The following is a 13,419-nucleotide window of genomic DNA, read 5'->3' as shown; positions in this document are numbered from 1 at the left end:
CGCGCCTGGTGGCACAGATCTCAACGCCCCGTTATAGAGGGGACGCTCATAGCATCTATCCATGCAAGGTAACTGTGAGAGGCAAGTGTGAAAGATAAAAGGCGCGTTCATGTCGCCTCCTTATTATGTTCGGCGGTTGCTCAGTGGGCTAAACGCCCGCTAGCCACCAACGCGGACCAAGAGGTCATGGGTTCGATTCCCGTCAACGGAACTTTCTTTTTCTTTGCCCACTGATGGCATTCATTTTGCTGACGTACTTCCGTGACGGAAATACGTCATGAAAGTCTTGGTGGACCCCGGCATAAAGCACTTTCGTGTTAAAATGCTTCCGAAGCGCGGAATCGAACCAGCGACCTCTCACTTCTTAGCGCGGTGCGCTAAGCACTACTCCACAAAGCGCAGATCTCTCAGGTAGCTAACGGCGAGCGTTATATACACACCCTTTACCGTTTACAGTCGTTCGAGACTGCAGGCTCTTATAAGCGCTTCTTCATTACCAGCGAGATGGCGCTAGGAGCGCGACGGGCGCACTGAAAGGCATCAGCCAGCTCTCTCACTTCTTCTAATATTTGCGCAGGGAGAACCTTGCCCTTCCGCTGTCTGCTCGCGCGGGCGCTCGAACAAGCTGCCGCAGTGTTCATGATTCCCAGCAGATGGAGCTACGTGGTAGCTCTCACCGCGCGTCGCGTACGTGTAGCTAAAAGCGTTTCAGATGTCGTACACGTAACGTACGTGTACTTTCCCGTTTGCGTACGTGAAGTCCCTACGTACGTGAAATGAAAACTATCTAGTAGCTGCCGGGTAGTGATGGACGCGCGGTAGTTGCAACGCGTTAATCACGTGCCGCTTTTCTTGCTATCACATTCATTGCTTCGCCCTTGCGGCTATAGTGTACTAGAATACTTGCGGCGAAACTGTGACTTTTTTCTTGCTAGCAGACCAAAGTTTTACATGGCTCAGAAATGCTATTGGCCGCGAGATCGAGCAGAGTCGGCACCTAGCGGCGAGCGGGCGAAACCCCGCGGTGTGGACACTGTGGGTGTGGACGGCTCCTTGCATCGTCTGCTAGCCACACGTGTTCGCATGTGTGCGTACGTCACGCACGTCCTCAGATGACAGTTTATTCCGTTGTGCTAGCACAGCAACACATGTTTGTACTTACGCCTACAAGATATACACAAGCATTTCCCGTTCGGAGACTTGTACATGCCCTCTAACACGTGTCGGTATGGCGCTAGGTCGAAGCATCGTACCGTCTATTCGACAAAATGATATCCATGAGGTTGTCACATTGTCGTTCAAGCACATGACATAGTGCATTGGGCGTCGTCCTAAACGAAAGGAATACAAAAAGTTGAAGTGTGAATGTAGAGTTTTAGCGACACCCTCTCTTAAAGTGTTGGCTATATTGAAATCATTGTGATACCGCAAAGCATGAACTAGGATCTGCAAAGGCCGGTTAGGGGTAAAAAAGACCTCAAACCAGGCATTTATATAGTGCTACACGCGTATTCATGCAAACAGAAAAGCAGAGTGCGCAAAGTTCTACTTGATCTAATTACGCAGAAATGCAGGCTCTCTGTTTTGTAGCCGCCAAAGCAAGAAGTAAATACCTAATGGGCTCAGTCGCGCGACGCTTTTTATATTGTGGTATAGGCTGAACACAAGTTAAACCCATACCAATAGAGCAAGAAAAAACATCGACCACAGTGCAAAACATGACTGTGACCGAAGGCCAGTAACCCATTGATTGGCAGAATGCGCCTCTCTGACTCGTGATAGGGACGTTAGGCCGGCTTTGCGCATTAATGTGGCAATGGAGGGCATATATAGCACCATTAGGCTAGTCAACTAGCTTTATTCGCAGACAATCGACTCAAACCGCATACGGCGAAGCGCCGCTGCGTACATTTGTATACGCGCCGCCGACCGCCTATTTACACTAACGCGGCGACGGGGCTGCCACATATAGTCGGATCTCGTGGCGAATCGAACCCTTGGCAGGGCTAGTGTGAGCGATGTTTCTGTGGTTTGTAATTAAATACTCTGGATTAGGTGAAAAGGTCTGTCACTGCCTTCTTGTGAGATAGTACAACTGTGCCCATAGCGACTCCTCCTTTCCAACAGAAACCTAAGAAGAAAAACCCGCGTCAGGAAGACGAGAAAACGCTGCGTCAGTTGTAAAAATAGATATTAGACTGATCAGGTTTACTTTTCATGACAAAGCAACTTTCGCATCTTCAATGCAGCATTTCTTTAAAGCACGGTGCGAATAGCGAAATGGCTCACGTAAGAGAACTAATTGTGGTTATTGCGAACTCACCTTATTGCCTCACAAACTATGCAGTTGAGAACTAAAAAAAATAAAACTCAACTTGAGATGATTTCTTCTACAGGTAAGACAGATGGACCCGGAAGACAAGGAAAACGTGAGACGGCGCAGCGGGGATCATGGTTTACAACAAGTTCCGAAGAACAGGATCTCGGGATCGAAGGTAAGCACTTCAGATATTCTCCACCATCGCAAAACATGAGAAGATTGTTGTAGATAGAAGTAAGCATGCCAGAAACGTTTTCAGGTATGCACAATCAGTCGGAGTAGCACTGGCGGCATTTCGCCAAAGTTTGACCTCGGGATCATTATGAGAAGTACTGGGCATCTCGTACGCTTTAGAAAGATTGCGAAGACTCGCGCGTGTAGCGATGTGGCAGATTTTTGTCATTGCCTAATTCAGCTGCCGAGATGCATGCGAGAAAATTTGCATTTAGCCGCTTCCTCTCACCCTTTCCAGCTGAATATTATTTTAAGCGAAGCGTTTATCACTAACAGGTTGCGGCGGCATCCACACACAAACACACAAAGACATAGCCAGCGAGCGCAAATAAGTGCGGGCCTCGAATGTGCGCCGGTCACATGTGCATTTATATGCCTCATTTTCCAATAACTGATGCTCACACGATTGTGGGCTTGTCGGTGATCAGCTGTTTGTGATATGCCAATCCGATATTTCATTGAGCATTGAGGTGACTTGTCATTCCACGCTTTGCCTTCTTCATTGTTTCCTGGACATGCATAATATAAAGCCGAATAGTTTTCATACGGCTCTTTCTTTCTATGCGGCTCTTTTTTCTATGCGGCTCTTTTTTTCAACTTTGTAGTTTGGTGCGCAAAACCATGCACTTCAATGAGCTATACTATAGAATCAGCATCACGGTTCGCCAAATCGCACCGTGAAGAGATTTCCGTCGTTCCTTGTAACAACGCTAACGTTAAATAGCCGGTGACGTATCACACGAACACGATGTACTAGCGCGCTCGTGCTAAAGAAGGTTTGCTACGCTCATTATTGCGTCTTCAACTAGCTATAAAACAAATGATATTGCATACCGGAGTTGCCCTTGGATGACGCCATGATGAATGTAGTCGTACCTTTGGCAAGGATCTTAACTAGAAGCCTTAAAGGGGCCCTGCAACCCTTTTTCAGCATGGCCAGAAAGTGCTGCCGGACGGTAGTCGAGGCTCCTGGGGACACGCAAGCCAAACGGTATAGCGCAGCACGCGGCCTGGGATTTACAATCATTCCTCGAAGTCGGCTAGAAATCATTCCCTCTACTTTTACAAATGATGCCATGTACCCAACTGACCGCGCCGTATATCCAATGGCACTACCATTGGCTGATTTTAGCATCGTTAGCTGCGTAGTTCCTGCGGCCACCGCGGGAGGCCGCCACGTGCCCGCGCGCGCGCTCGTGATCTCACTGAAACTAAGCCGCGCGTTCGAAAGAAAAAAAAAGATGAAAGAAGTGCTCAATGCAGAAAGCACTCAAAGCGTGTGACAAATCACCTTAACTCCGCTCGCACTTGAGGGATTTTAAAATTGTTTGCGGCGATCGGTTCGTGAGGCAGTAAACTCCATTATTAAAATCATTATATGGTTACTTGAAAAAGGGTTGCAGGGCCCTTTTAAGCTTTAGGAGGAATGGACAGCTTAATCTCCGGTGTTCGTACCTCATCTTTATTGCTTTGTGAACCCAAGCGACTCTAACTACAATGTGTTGATCGCTATTCTGTGTACGTAGATAAGTTATTTACTATGAATATGGATTGGCTCATCAGCGACTAGCTCCAAGCGGTTCACGTTAGCCTGGTTAACTATAGAATATACGCTATAACAGTTTTATCGCTATTTCCTCTAACACTAAAGATCGATTAGTGGCTCATGGATTAAATACTGACCTTTAGAAGGTTAATGTTTCTATGTAATCCCCGGCAGTGCTCATTAGAGATTCTAGACTGCAATACTAACTGCACTGCTTCAGTGTTCCACTCGTCAACGTTTCAATGTTAATCCCGGTAAAAAGTGGAATGTGCGGGTTCCTATTGTGGCCATATAAAGATTTCTCGTGAAATTACTGCTCGAGTTAGCTAATTGCTTTTCAAAGTGTTCGTCTTCAATCAGGTGTTTCCACGTGTTCCTTTCTTAGGTCATTCTTCGGCGGCGCCATTCGCCTTCGTCACCGATGCTCAAACTTGAACGGGAGCACGCCTCGAGGGCGACGCTGTTCAGCGCTATCTTCCTCTGCGTTCTCGTGGTGGCGGCCATGGCTGTTCTCATTACGCGCCACCTGACGTCGCGCCACGCTAGCGACGAAGATACCTGCACGACCGACGACTGCATCACATACGGGCGCACCCTGCTCGAGCGACTCAACCTGTCGGCAGATCCGTGTACCAATTTCTACCAGTACGTCTGCGGGGACGTAGGTGTATTGTCCAATTCTCAAACCACTACTTCATTCACATGTAGAGACGTGTTGACAACAGTTAGTGCTAGGTGAGAATTGTCACGTAACATGTCTGTTTGCCTCTGCATCCATGTAAGCCGTATTCAGATCAAGAGTTTCAAATGGTTTATTTTTTCAGAATGGGCCGTTTAAAGAAGAACAAATACAGGCAAATTGGCTATGAAAAACATTGTAGGCCAAGACACACCAAAGCAAAAGAAAATCACGCACTGAGAACAGGGGCTGACTGTGTTGCCCAAATATACCAAATGATGTAAGCAAAACTTCAGAACCCTTCCACTACTGTGAAGATGGTAGCGAGCGAAGCCAGCGGCTACGGCAGCAGGTTCTGCGTCAGCGGCTTCACGTCGTTCTCGCGCGCATTCGCGCTTCTCTACGCGTTGGTGCTCCTCCAATTCCCGCTGTTCTTCCTTCGTGCGAACGACATGCGTCCGTCCCTTAGTGAGTCCAAAGGGAAACAGCTTAAAACAGCGCCAGGGCGATGTCTAATTCCCGAGACGAAGAGACACAACGACTGGGGAGGGGTGCCGCCGCCGAGTATCGCGACACTTGTGAAAGAGGCTTAAATGGGCTGGTTGATCAACAACAGTATGATATCGACGTCTTGACATGTGAGAACGCCGATGTTTTAAAGTATTTACTTACTGTGGAGACCTGGACATGGAATCCAAGGTTTGACAGAATCCCGTCTAGTCGGGCGGAGGCATTGCAGAAAACGAAGAAAACGCCGACCACAACAAACTTCAATAAATGTGCTTTATTGTGCTCGGTGTTTCCTTCCTTTTCTACTCGACCTGAACATTATTAAAATTCACATTTCGGGCCTTATATATTAAAAGCTACACAGAGGGAGAATATTATTGTTTGAACAATTCTCTAAAAATGCGAAATTGTTTGCCTATTGTTCTAGATTGTATGTAGCAAACGTAAAATTGTTTTCCTGTATTCCTGCATCGAACACACCTAGGCGGCTTTCGACACTGCTGAGGAGAAGGTGCGAAGGATGTACGGCCCCAAGGTGCAGGACTTCATGCAACAACGAGAAAATGTGGTTCAGAAGGACAAAGGAATCAGGCATGATTACGAGCTCAAGGCTTCGCGGGCGCTGTCCTTGTGCCTGGAGAGACCGGATACTATGGATCCGGCGCCTTTCGTCCAATTTATGCGTGAACGTGGACTGATGTGGCCTGTGGAACCGAAACAACCGAAGCGTGGAAGGAAAGAGTCGGGTGAGATGTCACCCGAAAATTCTACCATGTTGTTGAGCAAGCGCCACGATGACCCTAACACAGCATTGCTTTGTTCCTAATGAATCTATTACCTTTGCTTGTTACTTTCCATACAGCTCGGTGATTGCTGCAATGTGGATGAAGTGTCTGTAGCTCGTCAGACATACATATTGTACAATGTATTGAGCACTTGCGTTTCTCTTAACAACTCTCTTTGAAGCAAATGTTCGAAGTGTTTTTTGCTTTTTGCTTTTTGGTGCTTTAAAACACTAGTTACAGGCGCAAGTTGGGTAAATGAGAAACGGCAGAATTAAAAGTTGAATGTTTTTAAAGGTTGCTGGAGAAGATAGGTGCATTATTTAGTTATGTGGAATTTAAACGTCTGTAACAGCTAATCTTATGCTTGTAACGTCACGTATTCATTTACATATACTGCAATTTGTTACGCATTTTAAGAAAGTAAGTAGACCAGCACAGAGAAGCAAGTCTCATTACACCTGCTCAGAGCCTTGTGTTTTTAACTCCCACTGGTTACACCTCTCGACGTTCGCAGTGGCCTAATTGTTAATGAGTTCTAGGAAGTGCCAGGAAATGGGTTGTACTTCTTGTTTGTCAGGGAACATATTGCCAAAGATATTTCATTCGCAAACATAACTATGCTGTATTCAGTTTACACGTTTAACACAAAAAGCGTTCTACACACGCGTTTACGGCGCCTGTTTTGGTAAAAAGAAGACGCCGGCATGCATTTGGCTGTGCAGGTAACCCGGTATTTCCCATACTTGTGGACCTCTCACTGAACTGGCGAGTATCTCTGTGGTTCGACGTGAACGTGATGAACTTGGATCGTGAAGAGAACTTCATGGTCACCCTCGACGATCCGGGACCTGTGCCTGTGCTCCGCATGGCACAGCTTTCATCTCTTGGAGATGACGCATACGACGGAATTGCGCAGCAGGTCTTTTTTTGTAAAAAGTTATTTGCAGTGCATATAAGAGTACACTTGATGCATAGAAGTCGTCATACAAATGTTCACAATGACATGAAACTGGATGTTTTTATGAAGTGAAGTAACGTAGAGTACTGGGCGAGTTGGTATAGATTCATGTCGAAGGGAAGCGCGAGGAAAACAGGACACAGAAAAGAACACACAGGACAGGCGCTGTGTGTTCTTTTCTCTGTCCTGTTTTCATCGCGCTTCGCTTCGACATGGTGGCTTTTAACCGGGACCGTGCTAAAGCACCACAGCAGAGATGAACGACGATGGCAAAATGTTTTGCTGGCTTGAATAATGGTTCCCCTCTAGAGTGCTACCAGTTGGGCTCCGAAAATATGTGCTGTCGTCCAGGTCTCGGCTCTGGAACATGTTGATTAGGGTAGCAAAGCTGTTGGCGCTTGAACGTTGGCGTATGTTCCGCCTATGTAAATGCTGTTTGTTTGGATTTTTTTTTCTCGGCTATGGTTGGCTTATAAATTGTGCAGAGAGCAGAAGCGGAAGTAGAGAAGAGAGCGGAAGAAATAAGGCGGTATCTTGGGTGCCTGAACCTTTTCCATATCTTTATTTTTTTGAACCAGATTTCTCATAATAGTTTTTATTATCAAGACATTACTAGAATAGTGACCACGCGTTTGGGGGTCCAAGGGCAGGTCGTTCAGGCATTGGAGTTCGTAACCTGCAGTCACGAATAGTACCACAGAACAATATAACCTTTAGTGCATAGGGCGCGTTTTGTTAAGGTACTCGTGCGTAGATCCCATTTCTTAATATGATCTGCACACTTCACCATCGTCAGCAAACATATGTTGCTTCGTGCGCAGCGAATAAAAAGGCTGAACTGAGTAAGTCATAGCTTATTCATGCTAGCAGATCGCAGTAAAGAGCAAAGTATTCAAAGACAAGGAAATCGTACAAGTTAAACAGTTGGGCGTACAATATGATCCTAATAGATTATTACGAAACGAGTAGCCTGGAACACCATGGAGTGAATGGGATGTGCTAGAGATGTCTGTGGATTGTACCATCAAGCGAGCAGGATACGCTTTTCTTGCGAGCGTAGTTCTTAACCTCTGATACAAATATTTGGCACACATGTTCTGGATAACAATGAATTTTCATGTTAGCAATAGAGGAGCAACCCTTTTGTGTCCATCTAATTAGGTTGCCTTGTACACATAGGATAACTTTATTGACATGCACGTGTTTTATTCTTTTCTTTCATATTCGGATTTATTGCTTACAAAAAAAAAGTCAAGCTAAGTCAGGCGTTCAGGGGAAGATGGATGCTTGAGGAGATGAAAAATCCCTGAATGTGGGATGTCAGCGGATCCAGCCATTCCACAACTGTTCTTGTCTTCAAGGCAGCAACTGCCTTACAGAAGACAAGACCACTTATCGAAACGTTGGCTCGAGTGACACCTCCTGTTTGAACACTATTGATCGAGTATCTTACTGTTATTTAAAAAAGAAAGGATGAATGGGGGAATACTTCATCCAGTCCTCGAAACTGGCAAAAATTCGCGATACATCAGTACACTAAGTTTGGCAACGCAATCAGTGCTGCTTGCTGGCTTGACAAGACGTGATGCCAGTGGCAGAGTGCCCGAGACGAAGACAATTTGCTGCCATTAATTAGATTAATGGAATATTGCGTCGCTTTTGTGTTGTGAGAATGTCTGCTTGCGTTTTAAAGACACCGAAAGGACCGAAGAAGCTATCATTAGCAATATTTCTTTGATCTAATGTGCGCAAGTTTCTTATACATTGCATACCTATGATGATGGAACTGTGCAGTTCAATAGCCAGCAATAACTTCGCACGGCGTGTTAAACCTACTAAATTTTCTAAGAGCCAACCACGAAATAAAAATGCCCAATTTTAAGATTACCAATGTTGTTCTGAACGCTTTTTTTGCCCCTACAAATATGGAAAGTGCAAGTTCTCGATTTAGTTTATATTGAAAGTAGTGCTGCTGTAGATACGTTCAATACAACGAAACTCTTTAAACGTGTTCCTTTGTGGTGTATATACGGTTCGCGATCACCGTATAATCATATGTTTTGTGCTCACACCACCAGATGGCGTCTTTCCTTTCTGGAGGCACCGTGACGCTCAGCAAAACGGAATTGACCGACCTGCGTCTGGACGAAGGAATTGTGCGGAACACATTATCTTTTCGACTGGATCCGGATAGTGAAGAAGCGGATGAAGTGGACGTCACTGTGCCCATCGGAGGAGTTCACCTCTTGTCTCGGAGCATTGGTTCAGACCAGTGGCTGGCCACATTACGGAACTCGCTTCAAGGCGCTTTCGGCATGACCCTTTCGAACGAAACAAAAATACTTGCCTTTAACAAGGCGAGAATCAACGACGCCTTCACCATGCTCGAAGATCTACCATTTGAAGTTGCTCTAAACGTGACCGGGTGGATGTTTGCCTACATCTACGGGTGGACGATGGGCGCCCGCTACGACACCTTCCATCCTGGGCATCGAAACACTGAAACGCCGAACTCTGGAACTCTGTGCTTCCTCGCCGTGCATGAAATGCATGGTCTCGCCGTTGTAGCTGCTTACATTTCCGAACTTTTCGGCGTATCCGAACGCAGCGACGTGAAGGACATATTGAGTTCCATTACTAACGCGCTGCGCGTTGCCTTAAAAAATGCCGATAGTATCACTTTGTTGACAAAGCTTAGGGCGGAGACCAAGGTAGCAGACGAGCTAGGCATTTCTCTTTGGCCTCCCGAACCGTTTTTCAGCCGAGAGATGCTCAACGAGATCACCACCGCGTTTCCTGCAGAAGGCACGTCGCTGTTTTCTCTGCGGCTTCAAACGATGAAAGTGCTCCAGGAGTCGCGGACCAACCGCTACTACTCGAGCCTTTTGACGAAGCGTGTCCGCTGGTTCACTCGTAGCGTCCGCTACTTGTACAGCCGCAACTACCTTGAAGTCGGAGTGTGGGCCCTCCTAGCGCCTTCCTATATGAGGTGAGTTAGATAAACGATACCACAACACTTGGTTTTGTGAGATGCTCAGTTTTGGGCAAACAGTGAGGCAGAGCTTCACTGACCATCTGATATCTCGTACGGCAGTATAGTGCAATACCCAAGGCGCTTGTAACGCTCCAGAACCAATACTGTAGAAGACTATGGCCGAATGGGTTGAACTGCGTGAGTGGCGCGTGCGTTCGGCTGAGGTTCGCGACAATATAGGCCGTTTTAGAACAGAGTACACAAAGGTTTGCGCACAGAATCGCCTACGTTTGTTGCAACTGCGCATGCTCCATACGCTAGTAGTAGTGGTTTGATTATAGGAAATGTGCTTTTTTCTGCAACCCATAAGGCAACACGGCGCAGGGTCGTTGGGGGGAAGGAAAATGACAGTTGAAAAAGAGCGGAAAGGAGAGGCCACCTCCTAGAGACATGAGTACCCAGAATACCGAGCGCAAGGCAGGGGTACTTTTCTCCTCATTAGAGAAACCGGTGAGGCCCAGGTGCAGCGGGGATTAAACTTAGTGCTCATACGCTACTTCCCGGGTATGCGCTTTATTCTTCGAAAGTGACGTGCGTAACAAAAGAACGCAGATACACATTTCTGAGCCCAATTTCTAAATGTCTCCAGCAATACCAACAACAAAATACAATGGTTGCGCTGTGATAGAAGTGACTATGTGTGTGCTGCCTGAATATCCCGACCGAAGCGTTCAGGTGCACTGACGTCACGCTCAGAGCGGTTGCATTCGCTGCATTGATAAGGTATTCGGTCTTGCGGATGTCAAAATTCTACGCATACGAGCAAAATTAATATTCGTTTCTTTTTAGGAGCGAAGCTTCTTAGGCACGTACCCCGGCGTCGCCGTCGAAGCTCCCTGCAACATAGATGCGGCGCCGGTGCAAAAAGACAATAGGCAGTTTTAGAATAGCATACGCTAAGTTAGCGTATTGCGTTTGCGGCCCGCTATTTCCGTCACTTAACTGGAGCCCGCAAGCGGTTAGCGGACGACGCATGCGCAGGCGCGCGAAATATTAACGCAATGCTTTGCGTACGCTATTCTAAAACTGCCTAATAAAACACCGCGTGCCGCGTAAAAAAAAGAAAAACAAGGCGCGCGGCGCAATAAACAGTTTTGAAACGTACATAGTCGTTTGCGTCCCATTTCTAAGGAGCTTCGCTCATTGATTGTATTCGTACACGAACAACTACTGATCTTTGCCCGTGAGAGCGCCCGACTTCCGATACAAGGTGCTTTTGCAGAATATTGTTATAGCTGGTCGACCTACCTTAGAGGATGAGCTCAGTATTCGCCGTTGGCCACCCGAAGAAATGCACCAACCTTATCAGAACAGGTGTATTTAGCTAATGTTAAGACACGTGTCACTTTTTAAAAATGAGTTGAAACGATATATATACAATTTCGCACAAAGTACACCCCGACATCGATGAGAGAATGTACTGTCACGTGGTCGTGACGATGATGAAAGCCGCAGTTGGCGTGTTCAAGACGAAAACTCTTTACTTGAGCGAATCTGTGCCCGGAAAATGAAAGGGGCTAAGTAGAAGCAATTCAAGCTGTACACTGATAGCGGCAAGCACAGCGTCGGTCGTCGAGTCATCTGATGTGCGGTTAGGCGCGTGGGCCTAACCGCAGATCAGATGACTCGAGGTATGGATGACTGCATCGAACATTCGAGTCTTATCGCTGGTGGCCGTGCCAGGTTTAGAACAAACTCAACTGTTCGCGCTTTCGCGCTCCAACCTATCAGAAGATTCGGAAATAACCTGGCAGTTTCCCAGACATTAAGGCGCGGTTTGCGCAAAGCAGTTGTTATACGTGCAATACACGAGTTACATAAAAATAGCAAAAGAAGCGTGCGTGGTAATACACATGAGAAAGACACGGGCAGCACAGCTTGTACCTGTCATGGTATAGCTTGGCCGCTGTGGTGTCGCGCTGCTAATTACGAAGACTCGGGTTTGATATCCGCCCATGGCTACTGCATTTAGATGGGAGTGAAATGTAAAGACACTCATATATTCGTAATAAACTAGACGTTAACTATCCTTGGTGACCAATATTTATTCGGAGTACCCCGCTATGGTTGTCTTGTAATTATATCATAATGTTGGCACATAAGATGCTCGAGTACGTTTTAGTTAATAATGTTGGCACATAAGACGCTCGAGTACGTTTTAGTTTTTTACAGAGAACATAGTTGCCTGAAACATTTAGGTTAGACCATTGAAGATAACATGGTCATTGCTTTCACCGCGCCTTACTTTTCGTCGCGGACTGCATAGCACTGAAGCCATGGTTCGCCTTCTGCGCTTCGATTGCAGGCATGGCTCTCGTCTCATGACGTTCAGCGGTCTGGGTTTAGAGATTGCCCGTAGCCTGGTTCGGGCGTTCGACAGCCATGGAAGAATGCTCGACGGAAACGGTCAACCGGATACGCGATGGGCCCAGAAGCTCAAGTGTTCGCTGTACGATGCGAAAACCAGACGCGAGAGGCGAGCGCTCACGGACATCTTCGCCATGAACGTGACTCTGCAGGCGTTCGGCGACAGCGCCACGGCTCTGCACAGCTATCCGAAGCTCCGATTCCTCGAGTCGTTGAGTGAAGACGAAACATTTTTCGTGAGTTTGTGTAGTCATTTCTGTGGAGACAAAGAACGCGCAGAGCTCTGCGACCTGGCCACAAGGACCACGCGGTTTAGCAAGGCATTCCGCTGTGAAGATCGCATCATGAGCGAGAGGCGATGCGAGTTCTTGTGAACGTTTGCAAACATTTATTCCTTACGCATTTGTTCATGAAATGAACCATGCGACTATGCAAATAAGTTGAGTGTTTCAACAGCCGTTGTGTATGCAAATCTGTATTAAATGCAATACTCACTTGAGCGCATGTTTCCCTGTGTGTTTAAGCGCAGCTTTGCCTAGCGCGTACAGATCCCACTGTCACAGAATGGTTGCCTTATCATATGTCATTGAAAATATTTGAGACATCTAGCAGAAATTACTGCTTGACGGGTTTTCCTTTGAATATTAATATGTGCCTTCTGCTGACAACGCTGGGCAAATTTATTCGGTGAAAATGTCCCAGATGGAGATAGTCAGTTCATATTGAACGCCGCCTTGTGCATAATGATCATTTTTGTAACTTCAAGACCACAATTTGAAAGGGGCTGTAATGCACGTAGCGTTCCTTTGACATATACGCAGAAATGGCGAAAATGTTGTCAAGAAATGGTGGGAGGATAGCAAAGACGTCAGATCGGGGACCATATACTAGACATTAGACGAATAACTCGTTTGCTTCAGGGATCATTTTGGTTCGTTATGGCTAGTGGTAATACTCAACATTTTGAGAATGTACGTAATTATTGC

General features: G+C 46.5%; 1 protein-coding gene across 1 annotated transcript; it reads left to right on the top strand.

The window, feature by feature from the left end:
* The first annotated feature begins 2,405 nt into the window (after positions 1-2,405).
* On the top strand, positions 2,406-12,807 carry LOC119397403 (membrane metallo-endopeptidase-like 1). Its single transcript, XM_037664830.1, has 6 exons — positions 2,406-2,495; positions 4,486-4,761; positions 5,774-6,035; positions 6,797-6,993; positions 9,111-10,021; positions 12,372-12,807. The coding sequence occupies exons 1-6, from the start codon at positions 2,406-2,408 to the stop codon at positions 12,805-12,807; spliced, it is 2,172 nt and encodes a 723-aa protein (XP_037520758.1).
* The last annotated feature ends 612 nt before the right edge of the window (positions 12,808-13,419 follow it).

This window comes from Rhipicephalus sanguineus, chromosome 6, assembly GCF_013339695.2.
Source record: "Rhipicephalus sanguineus isolate Rsan-2018 chromosome 6, BIME_Rsan_1.4, whole genome shotgun sequence".
Taxonomy (NCBI): Eukaryota; Metazoa; Arthropoda; class Arachnida; order Ixodida; family Ixodidae; genus Rhipicephalus; species Rhipicephalus sanguineus.
This window is presented reverse-complemented; position numbering and strand designations above follow the sequence as displayed.